The sequence below is a fragment of the Athene cunicularia genome, assembly GCF_003259725.1.
Source record: "Athene cunicularia isolate RWA chromosome 4 unlocalized genomic scaffold, athCun1 chr4_part1, whole genome shotgun sequence".
NCBI lineage: Eukaryota > Metazoa > Chordata > Aves > Strigiformes > Strigidae > Athene > Athene cunicularia.
Genome location: NW_020799098.1, coordinates 35036712 through 35055550, shown reverse-complemented (window position 1 = coordinate 35055550; position 18839 = coordinate 35036712). Strand labels below are relative to the sequence as shown.

At 41.1% G+C, this 18839-nt stretch overlaps 1 protein-coding gene across 5 annotated transcripts in view; it reads left to right on the top strand.

Annotated features, from left to right (window-relative positions):
• STOX2 (storkhead box 2) overlaps positions 1-18839 on the top strand; it is a 78958-nt gene that overhangs the window by 37280 nt on the left and 22839 nt on the right. Inside the window, exon 1 of one of the 5 annotated variants that reach the window (XM_026847015.1) lies at positions 10882-10886. The exons of 1 other annotated variant lie outside the window; for it this stretch is intronic. Coding sequence is in view for 2 of the 4 variants with exons in the window: in XM_026847013.1 (XP_026702814.1) it covers positions 14096-14168 (73 nt within the window). In the remaining 2 variants the exon portion in view is untranslated. Of the gene's footprint in view, positions 1-10881; positions 10887-13863; positions 13981-14065; positions 14169-14453; positions 14498-18839 lie in introns of those variants that run through there. 3 more of the 5 variants (XM_026847016.1, XM_026847013.1, XM_026847014.1) reach the window with 3 other exon arrangements.

Below are 18839 nucleotides of genomic sequence, written 5' to 3'. Positions count from 1 at the left end.
AAGGAGGGCCCGGGAGGGCCGGTTGTACCGGCGGGGCTGCGCTTCCGCCCCGGGAAGCGTGGATGGTGCTTTGCCCTTTGTATTCGGGATCAGCATGGGGTGTCTTGGCGGTTGAGCGTGCGTTGTGCTGTGGCGGGCCGCTAGAAAACTACCGTTCTGGTAGAGGCCGGAGATTTCTCTTCAGTGCCGGTTTAACGAGACGGCCCGGGTCGAACCCGACTCTGGCCTAAGTACACCGTAAGTTTGAAGGCGGTAGTGTCTTGCAGCACGGCTGAATTTGGCCGTGATTTACAGAGCTATAACGTTGTAGAGGTTAGTGGCAAAGAGAGTAAATCTCGTATACCTAAGCGCACTGCCTTTGAGATTCGTTACTGCTGCTGCTGGAGGGCAAAGAAACAAATAATGTTTTAAATAGGTTACAGAATTTCAAAGCATATTCAAAACACTGTGAAACATCAGTTTGTTATTTTTTTTCTTGATGTGTCATTTTTTTAACAGTCGTCTAACTGCAAAATAGAGATCTAAATTTTCCAGACTGGTGGGTGAGGCTTCAGGTGAAGTCTTGATAGGCTACTGCAAAGTTGTCCAATGTTTTCATCCGGTCCTGGAATGGAAATTGGTATTACTGCCTGCACTCGTAAAACTTGAAGTCTCTCTGTCCAGCTTCAATAAGCTGCTCATAATTTTCCTGAAGTTGCAAGATGCTCTCACACTGTACAACTGCTTTGATGGTTGTATCACAGCTCAGGTTTTATTATAAACCAGGCTGGTTTAGGATTTTTAAGATTTTAGTCTTAAAATATGGGACAGTCCCTGACAGGTAAATTATGCCTGCACAGTACACCTGATGTGTTGGACCTGCTGCACATGTGAGATGAGCCTATATGCATGCAGTAGCTAGTTTCCAGACGTCAGGCAGCCTGAGTTGCCAGGCATCGGGGAAAGTGGGCAACTCCTTCAAAAATATGGGTGAAGCGTTTTTATGTGCAAGCATGCTTGGGGCATAGGATTTCTGCAAATAATGTAGTGAGTCTGTTCTCACCTCTTATCATCCTTCCTTTCATTCCCCTCTCCTCTGAGGGTCTATAACTTCCTTTAAAAGCTGAAAACAAATTAAGTTTTAATTTGTGCTCTGGATAGTTGCATGGAAGCCTCAGTGGTTCCTTGAGGGGCCAGGAAGCATTTGTTGAGTGATTGAATTTGTGCTATTTTTTGTTTGCTCCGTGATGGGGAAGTGGGGAGATAAAGCTTTTGGAATAGTTACAAACAGATTCTGGAATTCTGTATTTTACAAAACTTTTAAACAGGGTATTCATTGGGGACTAAACCAGATACTGTTGGAAAAAAATTAACCACTAAGAGTGTCATGAAATTATTTGTACAAGTGTTTTATTCTAACAGTAATGTCTGCAATAAAGATTCATGTAACTGGAAGTATATTTTGCAGGGAAGATTGTTTTAAATAATCACTGGGTTTTGCGTTTTAAACAAGTATTTGAAGTACAGTAACTTACAATGCATATTTTTTTTCAGTCTCTCTTAGGAACATAGACTCCCAGCTTGGAATTATCTTCACAAATCTTTGCCTAACAGTAAAGTGGGCTAAGGCAAGATGTTTACAGACCTCCTTTCCTGGGGTTTTTTTGTAACTTTCTGGAACTTATTGCCTACTTTGAACACCTGTGAATGAGCTAACCATTAGACAGTTAAGAGAGGAGAGTGGTCTGAGTGTTGTCTGCACTTGCAAAATCAAATGGCTGAGGAGTCAAGAGATATGGAAGTTGTTTCAGGATTCATTTCCCATGTAGTAGCTCAAGAGGCAGCCTGCAGTTCACTCCGTTACCTGGGAGCTGTCAAAGCAAGCAATATCTTATTTTACAGTACTGTTGAAAAATAGGTGTGTACCAGACAAAGACAATTTACAACCTGTTTACTTTCAGTATTCTCCTAATTCTCGCTATTTGAGGTACAATCCATCTTCCTGACAGACCAGCTTCTTAGTTCCTTTAATCCTGCAGCAAAGTGATAATCCTTTATTTGTGACCTCATAGGCTGTTGCTACGGAGAATGCTGTGATATCACAAAGCCAGCACTGTGACTTCACTGTTGGGGGAAGCAGTAGTTGAAGGAGATGGCCCACTCTCTGGAGGCCTGGGGGAGAGTTTATGTACTTCTGGTGTTCTGTAAGCACTTCCTAAGGAGCAGCATGTGGCAGACAGGCTTGCATAATGTCTGTCTGCGTAGGTGATGAATGATACAGTCAGAGGCTGCATATGAGGGTAAAATTTGTGGTGATTATGTTTGGCAAGGTTACTCCTGCCCTTGAAAGAAGTTATGTTATCAGGAGGAAAATGTCGCTGGGAAGTTACACAAGGCTTTTACATTCTCAGTCTCCAGAGAATATCATGAGGAAATTACTCTGAATACCAGAACTATTTTCTCTAAAACCAAGAACTCCTTACTCTGTATCCATCTTTACTTTTTCTTCATATAAAGAGTATAATTTTGCAAACCCAAAACTTCTCTTGGAAATGCTAATTTCTTGCATCAAATCTGTCAGAGGCCAGGCAAAAGACATGTAAATCACATTCATATCTTTATGCCCTAAAGTAGACTTCCAGGCTTTTATTTATAAATGGAGGTATGAAGGAGATATGTAACTTCAAGTATTGTGTCCAGGACTTTCAGTTGTTCCCAAATAGCTTATGTGTTCACATGTTCAAGTTGGAGCTTTTATGCCAGGTTCCAGAAATGAGTGCCTAAAATTAGGCTCCTGAGTAACTGTCCTGATTTTCAGAAGTACTTAGAGTACAGCAGCACTCAATGGAGATAAAGGGAAGTGCAGATCTACATCAGTTTTGAAACTCAAGCTGCGACTATTAAAAACAACATATGGCAATAGGAACCAAATTTGGCTCCTTTAATATATCTGCCTTTGACCATAACAGGAAGTTTTTAGAGAAATAGTACTTGCAACTCTAAATGTCAGTGGTGATCTGCTCTTGAAGAGTTAAGTTATTGGAACCGAGGAAAAAATATTAGTAAAAGAAAAGGATAATTCCTTTGTTTTAATATTTACTTTTTAAATACACTAAGGAACATACGATTGAACAACAGGAAGACACATTCTTGCTGCTAATAAAATTAGTGTTTTATTTTTACTATTGATTATTCCATTTTTAATTTTCACTTTTTTATACATGATATGAAAGGTCATGCAGGGGAACTTAGCAGGATTATGCATTTACAACTGCCCCCATTGATACAACTTTTGGAAATTGTATAAACTAAATCACATTAAAAAAACCCCTATCTGATTCCAGAATAAATGGCGAATTACATAGGTATAATTGCACCAAGGTAATTCTGGCAGTAAATTACTTTTAGACCAAAGCCCTGAGGTCAGTTTTCATCTTATCCCTGTTACACAGGTGTTCCCCAAATTATGTTCACAGAGAGTACCAAACTGGATGCTGTGTAACAAATCCACATTGCAATATCTCAATTAAATGTAGTACCAGAATTAAAATAAAATACCACAATTAAAAGAAAAAAATCACATGCCTCATTGCAGACCACACATGGCATATGCAGGATGCGCTTTGGGCAGCATGGCATTTTCAAGTTTTTGTGGATTACACCTTGCTTCTGTGAAACTACATGTGCATGTGTGTTTTTAACTGCTTCTCATAAAGCAGCAGAACACTTCTAAAAACAGTGTTGGTGATGACATACTTAACTGCTTTCACATGTTTTCGTTCAAACTGCCCAAACCATTTGCATGCTCCATCAGTGGAGGGATGCTACATGTGTGCCTTGTTAGCATTGCACACTACTGATTTACTCTCAACTTTACTGTCCTGTAAGCTCCCATCCTTCCCCTGGCTTTGATCTTTCATCATAAAAGCTTAGGAGCAACCCTTTGGAGAACAAGCTAAATGTTTCTTCTTAGCTATTCTGCCTGTTCTAAAAACTGGGGGGGCTCATTCAAAGCCACTGCAGGATGCAGGTTCCCTCAGCCAGAGCCAGGGGCTCTGGCTCATGCCTGAGCTGCTCGGGATGCTCCTGCTGCTGGGTCACTGGCACTTGGGATCAGGCTTTGGGCTGCAGCGCAAGACACATTTGTTCTTTCAGCTTTTCATTGAGGTTTTGAACGGAGGCTTTCATTGAATCCTTTGTGTGATGTGGGGTGAAGGTCAGCCTAGAAAACAAAACAAAGGCAAGCACCAAGTGGATGCAGAGCACATGCAGATTGGCCTTCACAAAACAACTGTCTTTTTGTTCACTTCTTTCTTTGCTGATACACGAAGGCATTCCCCCTTTGCTTATTCCAGCAACCATGTAGACCGTGTATTTTCCCAGCCATCCTACAGCTGGAGGTACTAATTTTATTTATCATTTAGTTATTAGTCCTGCTTCCGTTCAGCCCCTCTAAGCATTTGGATTCTTTTAACAAGTCTTCTTTCATCATTAGCATCACATATGCTGCATCGCCTGCTTTGGGAATCAAACAAAAATAATCCCTTTCTTAACATTTCCTTTTAAATTTTCCTGTGTTTTTTCTTTCTTATGTTGTTTCTTGGTTTTCTTGCCAATTTTCTGCTGCTGCTAATTCAGTCTTTATAGCCTAGGTTTTTCTTTAAGTAGTCCTTCTATCAGCTCTTTAAGACTAAAACTTGTAACTACCAAACAGGCAGGAGGAAAAGCAGAGGTTTCAAAAAATGCTCTTAGGTCTATTTGCATCCCCAGTAGGCGTTTCCAAGGACTGGTCTGCACAGCAGTTCCAGCCTCCCAAAGTGTGTGGCCAGGTAAGGAGAAGGGCATACACCATGTCCTTCACCATATGCAATGAAGTGTTTACTCATGATCAGAAATGCTTTTGAAGCAGAGAGCCATGTCAAGCTCTGGCTCTGACAGACACCTTTTATCCTTTTAAATGGGAGTCGTGCCCCTGGGCCCATAAGTTCTGGCGAGTTAAAATACTGTCTGTGGGAGTAGCTTGTTGAAAGAATATGGCAGTGACTGTAAGTTCTTCTTTCTCATGGTCCAGAATAGGAATGATAACATAATGACAAGATAAGGAATTCCTTTTTGTTGTTTTAATGTGTGTTAAGAAAGTATTATCTTGCTGTGGCATAAAAAGTAGTCATTCAGAGCTTGGATATATACATCCCCTATGCTTTGATCTCAAAATTTTGTTATATGTGATTTTTCTCTATGTGTCCAGTAGTTACTTGCCAAATTTGTTCAAGAAATTATCCCAGTGTGAGGGATCGGTTCAATGTAAGTTAAGATAAGCAGTAGCTTCTGAGATTGTCTCAGAAATCTAGTCTTGATAACCTAGTTTAGGTCTCTCTGTACTGAATAAGAGGGCAAAGACACAACTATTTTTATGTGCTCTCATCTTTCAGAAAACTGGGTCATAGCGACACTTGGGGAGCACAAGGACTCTTCTATGCTCTAGTGCTTTATAAATGATTGGTGAAAGTCCAAGGGAAAAGTCTTGTCAAGCTGTTTAGATTACAAAGGAAAAAAAAAAGAACAACCAGTTCTGGTCCCTGGAAAGGATTATCAGTGTTCTGTGCAGCAGGGATCAATACCAAATGTTTGGATTTTTAATAGCTATATTAGAAATCTGAAGGATGGGAGGATGAAGTGGTAACCCTGTCTGTCAGATCAGTTGTTCATGTTCATTAAGACTGCTGAGGAGGACTTCAGAAGGCACCAGTGACAGCTGAGTATAACAGCTGAGCAATTCTGCAAAATGGTGACATCAGCAATGTAGTGTAAGGCATTGCAGTGAACACTGAAAAGAGCGTGCTCAAATATGTTAGGTTTCATACTCTTGTAGACGCATGGTCTGCATATTACTGGAGTCAGTGGTGAATGTGTTAGATGAGTGGGGGGTGGTAATTAAAAATGTAAACATGTCTGTGTAAATTAGAAGATATGCTCTGTGCAATTGATAATTTCATCCTTGTTTTGGATACTGTGTTTGGTTTTATGGGTCATGTAGAGGGAGATTTTTCAGGGATATTCCTGAAATTTCACTTAAGAGTAGAGCAGGAGGTAGGGAGGTATTACTGTTGTAATAGCAGTAAAATGCCTGTTGTAGGTTTTGGTTTACTGCTTCCTGTAATAAAATGAGTGCTCAATAAAATTAAGAAGCAAACCCCATGTGAAATGGATAGGAGGAAACATTTAATCTAGTGAGTTTTTGAATTGTGGGAACCCCTGGTTCCAGGTACTGTCATTTACTTGGGGAGGTAGTTTTTGCTGCATTTGCTGATAGTCATACTAATTGGGAGAAAAATTGAAAACCTGCCAGTCCTTGAGGATCTCAGAAGAACTGTCTGGAACAAGGGCATTTCCCTTTAAGATGCAGTGTACACTAGTGGCAAGGTGTGCAGTTGGCTTTCTGATGTTTCCTCTAAGATGCTTAACGAGCATGAGAGATGCAGCAGATTTCATGAGCTTTTTAACTGTTGTGGCATGGCATTTTCCATGTCCCCATCCTCACAGCTGATCCCCACACACGGGAGACCAAAGGACAGAATTTGGAAGTATTTTGAGTCACTGCAAGAAATGGGCCACTGCGTTTACCCATGCAACGTAGAGCATAGGGGGCCAGAATATTCTAATATAGCTACTTAATGTATTAGGGTGTAAAGATATTTTGATTTCATAAGCATTAAAGTACATCTTCTTAAATGTACTCCAGCCATAGTGAAAACTCTGCTTTCTACCACAGGGGAAAAAAATGACCCAGTAAACTCTCAACTGCTAAGTCTTTGGAGTGTCTAACCTTTTCTTTTTAAAACCACTTCGGCACTATTTTAATTGATTCCATGCCTGGCCTTTTCATCAGTTCTCTCCTAGCCAGGAAAAATTGGGCTGTTAAAGGCTGCTGCAGTACCATGGGACTTGTGTTCAGTGTTGCAGGTTCTTATTTTAACTTGAAGTTACCTGCCAGTCATCACTATTTGTTTGAAAAGCTGTAACCACTGCAGTATCAGCTTTGGGCTGAAAATCCTTCTATGGTTACAGCAGTCAATATAAATGAGAGAGGGCGCAACTGTGTTGTTGGGTTATTGCTAATCATCCCTTCACCTTTCAAGAATTTTAGCTGCTGACTAGACTTGCTGAAAATTTGCTGCATCCCCAGCCACACTGAAAATGTGTTCTGGCTAAACTGAAGAGGATAGTGAAGAACATGTGGCTAAGACAGGCTGATTGTTATGTTTCAAGAGCCATGTTTTGTGCTTTCAGGAGTGTTTGTAAAGGAATATTTCTCTCTGCCTTTATAAAATTTCCACACTAAAAAAACCCATATAGGTTTATCATTGTTTTTTTTTTTTCTTTTGTTTCTCCTAAGTGCACTCTCTTGCCAGATCTCCTCTAGTATCATATTTTTTTTAATGCTTCTGTCTTTCCTTGCATTTATGTTTGCTGCCAGAAAACAGGCAGGCTTTGTTTTTGAGGGGGTGGAGTGGTGGTGTGGTCGATGACAATATAGCTTTAACATTAATCAAATTAATTTAATAGTAACAGTTTTCTATGAAAAAAAAACCCAACCAAAAAATAACCAACCAAACCCTTCTCCCCTCTTGTCCCCATGGTTCTAGCTACAAAATCTGTTAGAGAATTCTTTTCTGTGGTTTAAAATATCACATATTTTCCAGTGATGTATAGCTTTAAGAACTGTCTTTCAGTAGTCAAATTCTAAAACACAATTATTTTAGCTACTGGGCTTTTGAGAGGAGTGAGTTTTGTGGGTTGCTTTATTTTTCCTGTTAAGACTTAATGGGTTCATACAAATGCAGTTTGCTGGGTTGTTGTGTGGTACGGGGTTATGGTTCTTTCCTGCATTTAAAGTGTTGTTTGTTTTTCATTTTAGTTTTTGTGACTTTTTAGCATGTGATACAGTGGAGATGCTTAAAAAATAGATAACAAATAAGAACTGGGTGGTCAGAGATCCTTAATCATATCCACAGAGTGAGCTGTTAGTATTATGGTCAAGATCATGGTCTTGGGAGTCAAACCCATGAATATATGCCTCAAACTCATTAGTTGCAGCCAGCATAAAAACCTGGAATCGGTTGTTCAGTGGTGGGGTGACAGTGAACCACCAATGTAGCACAGCTGTGAAAAAAAAGTAGATTTCATTCTTACTGTATATAGGGCAGGGTATTTCCACTAAAAATTTGGAAATTTCGATTTTTGTACATGATGCAGATGAGAGGTTAGCTGGAGCACTAGAATATGGTGCAGAATTCTGGTTATTGCTTTTTAAAGAAAAGTTATGTAAGTTAGAGTAAATGTTGAAGACTCCTCTATAAAGATTAAAGGGACAGGAGGGACAAACATATAAAAGAACATGAAAAGAGCATGATTTTTTTCAAAGCCAGTGGAATGAGATCTGAAGAAGGGGAGGTATGTTCTCTGCAAATAAATTGGGGTGTAAGCAGTTTGGGGGGAAAAAAAAGAGACAATTTAAGTTCCTAGACAACATTAGCATGAAAACAGATGGGCATTGCTTGTTGGGATATTGCTGAATTTAATACCCTGCTCATGGTCCCTCTTGTGTTTTCCTAAGTGATTTCTTAACCAGGATATTTGTTAGGTAAGCCAAGTGGAACTTATTAGCATACTGCAAGTAAGTTGTTATTAGTGGAGCACTAATATGTCAAAATTTTTAGTATGAAGAGATTTCCTGAAGAAATATAAGTGTAAGTTTGTATCTTTCTGATGTTCCTTAGTCTGGTTTCTTCTGGGGCCACAGGTTTCACAGGTTGTGTTCCCAGTCTGGTGTGTTGGTGTCTCCTGTTTTATGAAGTTGGTTCTTGTAGAATAATGGTAGATGACCATAGTCTCTGCAGCTACGGACTCTGAATGCTGAGTGCTGATGGCTGACTTTATCCTCTGAAATTTAGGATCCACTGAAACTGGTACAGGCTATTCTGAATTTTCTCATGCTCTTGATAACCTTCTTGGCATCTTTTATCAATGGGGGTTTTTTTAAACCTTTTTTGCTCTCTGTCCCCCACCTCCTGCCTTGCAGATTCTTTTTCTCCTTGAGTTTCACTCTAGTGATGGTGAAAGGGCTGTGGCAAAGGGAGGGAATCACAGGCCCTGACTTGGAGGAGGGCTCAAGGATGTATGCAGGCTAATGTGGAGTTTGACAAGGAGCCTGTGTTCGACACAGTGCATGTACAAAGGAAGAAAATGGGATCTTTACATCATCTGCTTTCTCAGTGTATGATGGAGATCGATCTCAGGCTATGCTGTATTCTCTACTGGTCTATTCAGATTCATGTGCATGCATGGAATTATACGGAGAGAAGTATATGGTGTATTCATGCTGTACACTGTCAATAAGGCAGCTTTTGTTTCAGTACCAACTTCTGTCATGTGCTGGGGAGGAGATGTGGGAGGAGGAACAGAGTAGCTGCCTTGGTTGGGAAGTGCATGTGTTATTTGGGCTAGGTCTGCCTCCTGTGAGGTCAAGCTGCAGTAACATCACTGATGATGGCAGCACTGGTGTATGCATCCACTTCAGCTCGTCTAAACATTCTGATGTACATTTTCCCTGCTGCTGGTCTCTTACGGTTGCTCTCTGCCATGCTTGAGGTGTCAGACACTTCCTGGTGTTCTTAATAAAGGACTGTGATGGTACTGATGAATTTGAGTAATGGCATGCCTGGGTGAGTGTGTACACGAGATATATGTGCACGTGCATGCTCAGTGCATTCTAGGTGCCTGCAGGGTGTCACACGTGCAAGAGGAATTGTCTCACTCAAAGAGTTTGCCGTTGTATTAGTCTATTCAGAGTAGCCAGGCTGGTCCTGAGTATATAATTAGGGTTCCAAGTGCTAGAGAAATTAGAGAGAAAAGGGTATTTGAGTTATGATATTACAGAATCACAGAATCGTCTAGGTCACGAGTCACACCACTCGTGGCTGACTGCCAAATAGATTTAACTCTGTTCACCACAACTCTTTGGGCCCGGCCATCCAGCCAGTTTTTTACCCAGCGAAGCATGTGCCCATCCAAGCCATGAGCAGCCAGTTTCACCAGGAGAATGCTGTGGGAAACGATGTCAAAGGCCTTGCTAAAGTCAAGGTAAACAACATCCACAGCCTTTCCCTCATCCAATAAGCAGGTCGCCCTGTTGTAGAAGGAGATCAGATTTGTCAGGCAGGACCTGCCTTTCATAAACCCATGCTGACTGGGCCTGATCCCCTGGCTGTCCATTATATGACTTCTAAAGGCACCCGAGATGACCTGCTCCATGACCTTCCCTGGCACTGAGGTCAGACTGACAGGTCTATAGTTTCCTGGATCCTCCTTTCTGCCTCTCTTGTAGATGGGTGTCGCATTTGCCACCCTCCATTCACAGAATCACAGAATTGTCTAGGTTGGAAAAGACCTTGAAGATCATCCAGTCGAACCATTAACCTAACACTGACAGTTCCCAACTACACCATATCCCTCAGCACGATGTCGACCCAACTCTTAAACACCTCCAGGGATGGGGACTCCACCACCTCCCTGGGCAGCCCATTCCAACGCCTAACAACCCGTTCTGTAAAGAAATGCTTCCTAATATCTAGTTTAAACCTTCCCTGGCATAATTTGAGGCCATTACCCCTTGTCCTGTAACTTGTTACTTGGTTAAAGAGACTCACCCCCATCCCTCTGCAACCTCCTTTCAGGCAGCTGTAGAGGGCGATGCGGTCTCCCCTCAGCCTCCTCTTCTCCAGACTAAACACCCCCAGTTCCCTCAGCCACTCCTCATACGACCTGTGCTCCAGACCCTTCACCAGCTTCGTTGCCCTTCTTTGGACACACTCCAATAGCACCTCCCCAGTTAGCCATGACTTCAGGTAAATCATGGACAGCGGCTTGGCGAGCACATCTGCCAACTCCCTCAACACCTTTGGGTGTAACCCATCTGATACCACAGACCTGTGTGCATCCAAGTGGTGCAGCAGGTCTCTGACCACCTCGTCTTCAGCTGTGCTGACCTCAGTCTGCTTCCCCTCCCCATCTCCCAGCTCCTGAGGCTGGATGCGCAGGGAACAGCCAGTTCCACTGCTAAAGACTGAGGCAAAGTAGGCGTTGAGCACCTCAGCCTTTTCCTCATCCTTAGTTACCATGTTTCCCTTTGCATCCAATAAAGGAGGGAGATTTTCTCTAATCCTCCTTTTGCTGTTAACGAATTTATAGAAACATTTTTTATTATCCTTAACAGCTGTGACCAAGTTGAGCTCTAGCTGCGCTTTGGCTCTCCTAATGTTCTCCCTGCACAGCTTCACTACATCTTTACAGTCTTCATGAGAGACCTGGCCCTTCTTCCAAAGGCAATAGATTCTCCTTTTGTTCTTGAGATCCAGCCAAAGGTCCCTGTTTAGTCAGGCCAGTCTCCTTCCCCGCCTGCTTGTTTTCTGGCACACGGTCACAGCCTGCTCCTGTGCCTTCAAGACTTCTCTCTTGAAGTATGTCCAGCCTTCCTGGACTGCCATTTCCTTCAGGGCAGCCTCCCAAGGGATTTTGTTAATCAGTCTTTTGAACAGGTCAGAGTTAGCCCTGTAGAAGTCTAAGGTGGCAGTTTTACTAACCCCTCTCTTTGTTTCTCCAAGGATTGAAAATTACCTGCATCTGTCTTCTGACAGTATTTTAACTTTGATGCCAGTAGCATGAGTACTGTTGCAAGAACTTGTGCATGTGTGTGAAACAGCACCGCATGCAGAAGCCTAGCCGTTTAGCTTTGCATGTATGTTGTCTGGTGGAAAGGTAAAGGAGATCGGAGCGCTCATTTTTTTCTTTCAGTAGGTGCTTGTTGTAACTCACTTTTAAGCCCACAGAAATTTTCTTATTGGAATTAGTTTTGTTGCTGTAAAGTGGGTGTGGGCTTAGCAGACAAACAAGAGTTTCCGCAGGATGATCATGGGGGACCCAAACACTGCACATGCCAAGTTGGATTCATTTGAGGCTTTGTGGCTGATCCTGCAGCCCCAGGGAAGGCAAAACTCCTGTAACGTTGCAGGAAGATTTCATGGAATTAGGCCTTTCAGGGAACACAGAAATTGCTGACTTCGTGTATAGCAAAAGCCCAGCTTTTAATGTTAACATCTTGGCTACTGTGTAACTGTGGATGTAGCAAGGCACCCAGCTTACCTTATGCAACAAAGCCATATTATAAATAGGCTAATTTACAAGCGTAACAATCGCCACAGGCCTGTAAACAAAAGTGATGTTTGTTAGTTGTGTAACACAGCTATTTACTTGTCCTCTTGAAACACATAGACCTGTTTTAGGCTGGGTTTGGCTCTTTCACTGCCAGGGTAGTTGTAAGACATGGGCTTGCAGCATAGGGAGGTGGTGACCTTTGTATTTCATTTAGTTCTGAACACCTGTGTGTTCATTTAGGGGAGAACCTAAAATAACTGACTGCTCCAGCACAGGTCAGTCCTAAACTGCTGTGTTTCAGGATTTTATGGATTATGCTCCAAACTGTTGCAGAGTGCTTAGGATACAGGAACCTTTAAAGCAATGCCTCGTGGCTGCCCTCCTTTTTTTGTTTGCCCCTCCGTTTCTGCAAATCGGTCTTCTCATTTTGATGACTAGATCACAGCTAGAAATAGTTCTTTTGCAGTAAAGGCAATTTAAAGTGTTTCCTTCTTAAAAGAAAATCCCCAAACTACTAATAACCGCTTCTCCAAAACAGCAGCATCTGTCTCTCACCACACGCTATTCCTACCTCTTCTTCTGTGTTTTCCTGATGCTTTAGCATAGCATATCCTCACCAAGCAAGGGAAAACCTAGCACTGGAGTGAGATCCTGACACAGTGACCTCGTTCTGAGCATTACCTTCTTTGTCAGTAGCAGCAGAAGCTGAAGCAGCTCTGCTGGCTCTCCGCACTTGGAGCAGTTTGACATTTTCTGGCTGGCATGGTTTCAGGGCTCACTTTGTTGTGAGCCCAAATGGTGAATGAAAAATGAGCTTGCAAGAACTTGTCCACTGCTGCTAATTTTTTGATAAACAGTTTGCAGCAGCACAACTTTGATCCAGTGTACAACAGAGCTGTTTGTTACGTGCAGGTCTGCAGCATTCTTCAGGACTGACAAAGGACAATAAATCTTTCTTATTAATCAAAAGAATAAAAACTCGTAAGTGTCATGGTGAATAGTGAATAATTTAAGAAAATATTGCTCTGTGTAAGTGTGTGTGTGCACCTATGTCTGTGCATTTGTGTTTCTGTGTATTGGGGGTTGTGTATTACATCAGGAAGATACATTAGGGGTAATTTTTTTGTCTTGACTAGAGGGTTAAAGCTTTAACTTGTCTTTGCTAATGCATGTAAATAGCTTTCTTGTCCACTTAATGAGGAGGCTGGCTTGTTATCCTGTACAATGCAGCTGGGCATCGTTCCAGAAGCAGAGGCACTTCGTTTCAAAGACAAAGAAGCCAGTGCAGACGGAGGGAGAAACCTGGAACATTGCGCGGTGGATTTTTTCAGAGCGATGACTCATTTCAGTTCACAAAGGATTCTGGGCAGGGTAGTGAGAAGTCAGGTTGGCTGATCCATTCCTATGACTTCACTTTGCAGAGAGCCAGGGAGAAGAGGAGTGACACTGCAGAATCCTGAGGCACTGCAGTGGAGAGGTGCTTTGCGAAGACTGTGAGTGCCTTCTGAACAGGGGGTGGTGTCAGAACGTGATTCCAACCGTTCCGTGGAAGTAGGGCAAAAGGAGAGAGATGTTTTCAAAACACTGTGTGGGAGTTCTATTTGTAGTCCCTTTTAGATTCTCTACCTCCACCTCCCCTGTCATTTCTTAACCATTTATTTCTTGTGTTTATGTGAGAATTGTGTGAAATAGCATTCCTTTCAGTGAAATAGCATTCCTTTCAGTGAACCTGCATAGATACTGCATTGTTTTTTATTTTCTGGAAGCCCTGATTTCCTGCTTTAAGAGGTGGGTGTTCAGCATATTACTGCCTAAAAGCATGCTTTGTTTTTCTTCTTTCAGGACCTGTGGCACTGACCTATGCTGCAGCCAGCCAACTTCCACAGTGATATAAAGCCCCAGTATGCACATTGTTGTTACATCACAGCTACTCTGGATACTATACTGGAGCATGGAACCAAACCATAAGGGTTCAGGTAAGTCCCCCTTTTTTAACATATTGTGTGCCAGGAATATAGACATGGATATTTACTAAAGATGCATTTGAGAAATACTGTTTGAGGAAACACATTCTAAAGCACACAATATATTAAAAAAACACAGTCCCACCCTCCTTTCCAGGATAAGCAACGCCACCAAAATCTCAACTGAATCCTCTGGGAAAGTTCCGTGCTCCAGCAGAAACTTTACGATCATAGTTGCATCATGTGCTGGGATATCACTTTGGATCAGGAGGCAGCTGGCCACAGGACATGAACAAAGAAAAGGAAATTTAAATCACAGGAAATACACAGGATGCATGCATGTAAGACAGGTCTGCTGACTGGGCAATTTAGCACCTGTTTCTGAAAGTCACTGCCACTTGGTGAACCTGGAGATCGTGATTTTAGCTGGGTTCGAACGATTAAAAAGATCCGTTTACATGGTTGAAGTTAGTAACTGGCAAGAGACTAGAACTTTGTTTAGAGGCAAGCGTTTGTCATATGGTTGGTTTTTATTAAGGTTGCTGGTTTTTATTCAGGCTGGTTAGAATCAGAGTGGTCATTTTGCCAGATCACATTCTTGAAGTGTTCATGATCTGTGTCTGCAAGGGAAGGTATGTTCTCGTGTGCTTGCAGAGGTGCAGAAGGAGCTTGCTGGTTAGCAAATGTGTGTTACTGCATTTGTCAAACCTTTGTTTAAGCTGCTCTTCAACAGGAATAAATGGACAAATCTTTAATGTATTTTTTCTTATTGTTAACAGTCCTTTGGTATGTGTAACTGTCTAGTAAACACAACCTGCAGCTTTGTTCATAAAATATTCCAGGAAATGTGGTTTAAAAAGATGATTTAGCTATGGCTGAGAACAGTGCAAGCAACACACCTTCCAGTTTATTTCAGATTTTGCTGGTAAAATGTGTTCTTTTCTGTGTTAGTGTGCTAGTGCAGATTCAAGGTATTTCAGAGTAATCTGGGTAATACAACAGAAATCTGCATATTCTTCCTGTTCCCTCTTGTTGTTTAATTAGATGGAAACATCTGGCTTAAAATGGCAATTATATATCATTGTTGTGAGTTCACATAAGATAGGTTTTGTTGCTACATCTATGTAAGTATTCTATAATTAGAGTGATTCAGTCACATTGGGGTTTTGGGGAAAAGGAATAATGTGCAACTCAGGCTGGACATTTAACTACTTCAGCATCTGTTCCTTCTTTAAGTAAATCTGAAAATGTGCTTTTTCTAGAAGAGGCCTTTCATTTACAGTTTTCTTGGAAAAAAAAGTGATAATATTCTAGACTGAAGAGCCTTCTTTTTGCCTATTACCAGTAGTTTTGGTTTTGTTATCTACCTTCTGTTTGAAAAGGACCTTTCTGTAGTTCTTCCCTGAGTGAAATCATTAGGTGAGTGTTGACCAGAAGAGGCTGTTGGCAAGAAATTTTTTGTAGGGGATTTCTGTATTTCTGTTGCAACCACCACTATAAGTAATCATGAGGTGCTGTGAAGTTGCTGTACTATAGTTTGATGTTTTCTGGTTAATAGCATAGTTCTGTAAGCAGTAAATGTAGTAAAAGATTTCCCTTGACAAGTGTCTTTTGACTGGATTCTCTCCTGTCTAGTGGGAGGTGGCTATGCCTGAAGCTCTGTGCAGATGGAGCATGCATAGCAAACACCCATTTTAGAATCTCTGTGGTCTATTGAGGCTTGACCTGTGTGGCACATACATGCACACAGACTGTGATTGTGCAAGCGTAATTTCCTGTGGAAACAAGACTAAAAATCATGTTTAAAGTTTGCCTTGATCTGTCGGAAACAAAAGGTTAAAAAGGCTTTGAGAGGCTGAATGGAGAAGAGAAACTGGGCTTTGGCTTCTTATATTTTACAGGATACAGAGAGTAATCAGAGGGTCTCTTCCGCATTTCAGGGAAATGTGTGTATAAGTTCTACTATAGTGTGGCTTTGCACTGTAATGTCCTTAATTTTCCTTCACAATGACTTTACTGAATTGGTTCCATTTATAAGTCAAGAGGTGATTTTTCAATCTTCTTGCAAACTTCGTGAGGCAGGGAGTTTGACTTCCAGGTCACTTTTTTTCCAGCAGCAGAATCACTAATAAAAATTCTGTCATCAGTATGTAGTTGATAGTTTAATTGCTGATACATGGTGCAGAATATAGTCTACCACATTTTATCCCAAGGTGGTGGTACCCAGACTTTCAGAGCACAGAGACACTAGATAAACTGGCACAGGAAAGGTTCCAGCTGGTATGGGTTCAGAATTTGTGAGTTTTCATTTCCAGCTTTGTTACAGACCATCACTTTCTCGTCTATATGTTAAGGATAGTTATGGGTACCCAGTTTTTCACAGTGTTTTGAAATCCAGTGAAGAAATGTGCTATGTAAGAGCTAAGTGTTTATTTTATGTGCTACATAATCTTTTGTTCTAAGTAACAATAATTATTTTTTCTCCACAGGGTAGTGCTAAAAATCCCTAAGGCATAAATGAGGACAAATCCCATTAATTATTTCTTATGTACTTAGACATTTTTGAAAATTAAGTACCACTTAAAACAAGAAGTCTAGAAAATGTTGGTTTTAAAAAATTCTTTAGAGAAAAGTTTGGAAAGACATTGCAGAAACAGAGCTAAAACTATATATAAAATAAATATATGTAAAATTAAAAAAATATATTCGTATTTAAACAAAACATGCAGTCAGCTGGTGAAAACTGCTTTCTGAGCTCCAGTTTTCATTTAATTGGGAACATAAACATATGAAAATCAAGGATAGTAATTTGATTTCAAAAGAAAGCTGCTTGAGACAAGCATCAGTCAGAGCTAACAGGAGCCATATGCTAGATGTTTTATGTAAGTGATGTGGTCTTCAAAAAAAAAATTAGGAAAAGCATATTTTATTTTTTTAAGCAGATCTTTCCTAAAGAAGTTGTAGTAAACCTTCTGTTCAACAGGCTAAACAGTATTTATGCACATAATTGATGTTAATATGTTAATTTGTAGACGCAAGATATATTCTGTTGTTGTGCATCAAAGAGGTTTGTTCACTTAACTATATCCACAGAGTGCTTGTAATTTCCCAGAGCCACAGGGTAGTTAAGATAAAACTTGGCAAATTAGAGCCTCCCTGAGTGAGGGGAGTTTGGCTTTCCATCACTAGGTCTGCTGAAAATTTTACAGACGTGAGCTTTTTTAAACCATGACCCACTAATTATCTTCAGCAGATAGTTATGGACAAGCTATGGAGGTAATTCTGGCACAACAGAGGTGAAACAAGAGTTCCCTTGTCATAATGAAGAAGGTTGAAAGGCACTCAATGGAAGACTAAGGCTTAACTGTCAGTAGTCCCTTACAAAACAGAAAGACAGACTCTCTCATAAACCAGTATTTGTTGGCCATTTCTACTGCATTTAAGGCCATTTATATTATGATTTTATGAGCAATTATAGGCTTATTTATCATTAATTAAATGGTTGTTAAGCTCTCAAATATTTGCAAGCAGGATGTATGTTACCCTGGCACATACTAGCTATAGCATGCTTCACTAGAGATTGTGTTAACATTAAGGAACTGATATTGCTTGTTTTATAATGGTAAGTTATGGGAAGTATAGTTAGTATTTCAGTGGAAAGTCTTGGCTTGTTCCTGTTGACAGGAGCCCAACTGGCAGGGGTCAATTGTGCAGACTGAATGGTTTCTGCACACTAACCTAAAAAAGCAATTCCATGCTGGAGGCCTGCTTTGAAAGGAGAGATTGTGCAAAGTGAAAGGTTACTAAAATCCAGGTAAATTTTATTATTTCTTAACTTGTACTTAGCCAGTTTTAAGTTAACAAGTCGTGACTGGGAGTCATCCCAGAGGTGGATCTCCACAGGTTCTTGTCAGCCAGGGGAGAGGGATGGGCTGCTCCTGGGGGTGAGCAGAGTAACTGGTTTGGGTTCTTGCCAGGCCTCCTTCAGGGGGCAGCTGGGAGGCTGCAGAGCAAACCTGCATTAATTAGCAGCACTTACTAGGTTTCATCTCCACAGTCCCTTTCCCACTCAGGAAGCTGATTATGGTATTAAGGCCCATTCCTTACATCCTAAATATCATTCTTCCACGTGTAAAGAAAAGAAAGAGGTCTTCCTCCTGCTCTGCCATCCTGGTGCCAGTGTAGGTGGCAGTGTGAGCATGTGGCTGGGAGAAGGTACAGGTATACTCTTGCCATGGTGCTTTGATTTAAGAAGTTGCCAGGTCCCTGATGATCCAAACAAAACAATTCAGGAAGTTACTTCTCTTTCACCTGGATGCCCCTAAAGCTACCCAGGGAGCCCATTTAAGTGCCCAGTGAACCTGATAGGGTTAAACCTCAACTGAGGGCAATATATGCTCATCCATATGACATCGCAGTGAACTGAATTGAGTAGTGTGCTCACAGGGATACCCATGACACAGATCATCTCTGTGTAAAAGACATCAAGTTCTTAAATTGCTTAGCTAAATCTGCATAATTCTTACAATAATTCTGATGCTTTTTAGTCAGGAAACTAATCATAAAAGTAACTGATCTCCTATACAAAGTGCATGGTGACTGGTGATCAAAGTTGGTAAACTTGAGTGTTTGGCTGATTACAAAGATCCATCTATGAACAAGTTTAAGATGATAGCAGGTATG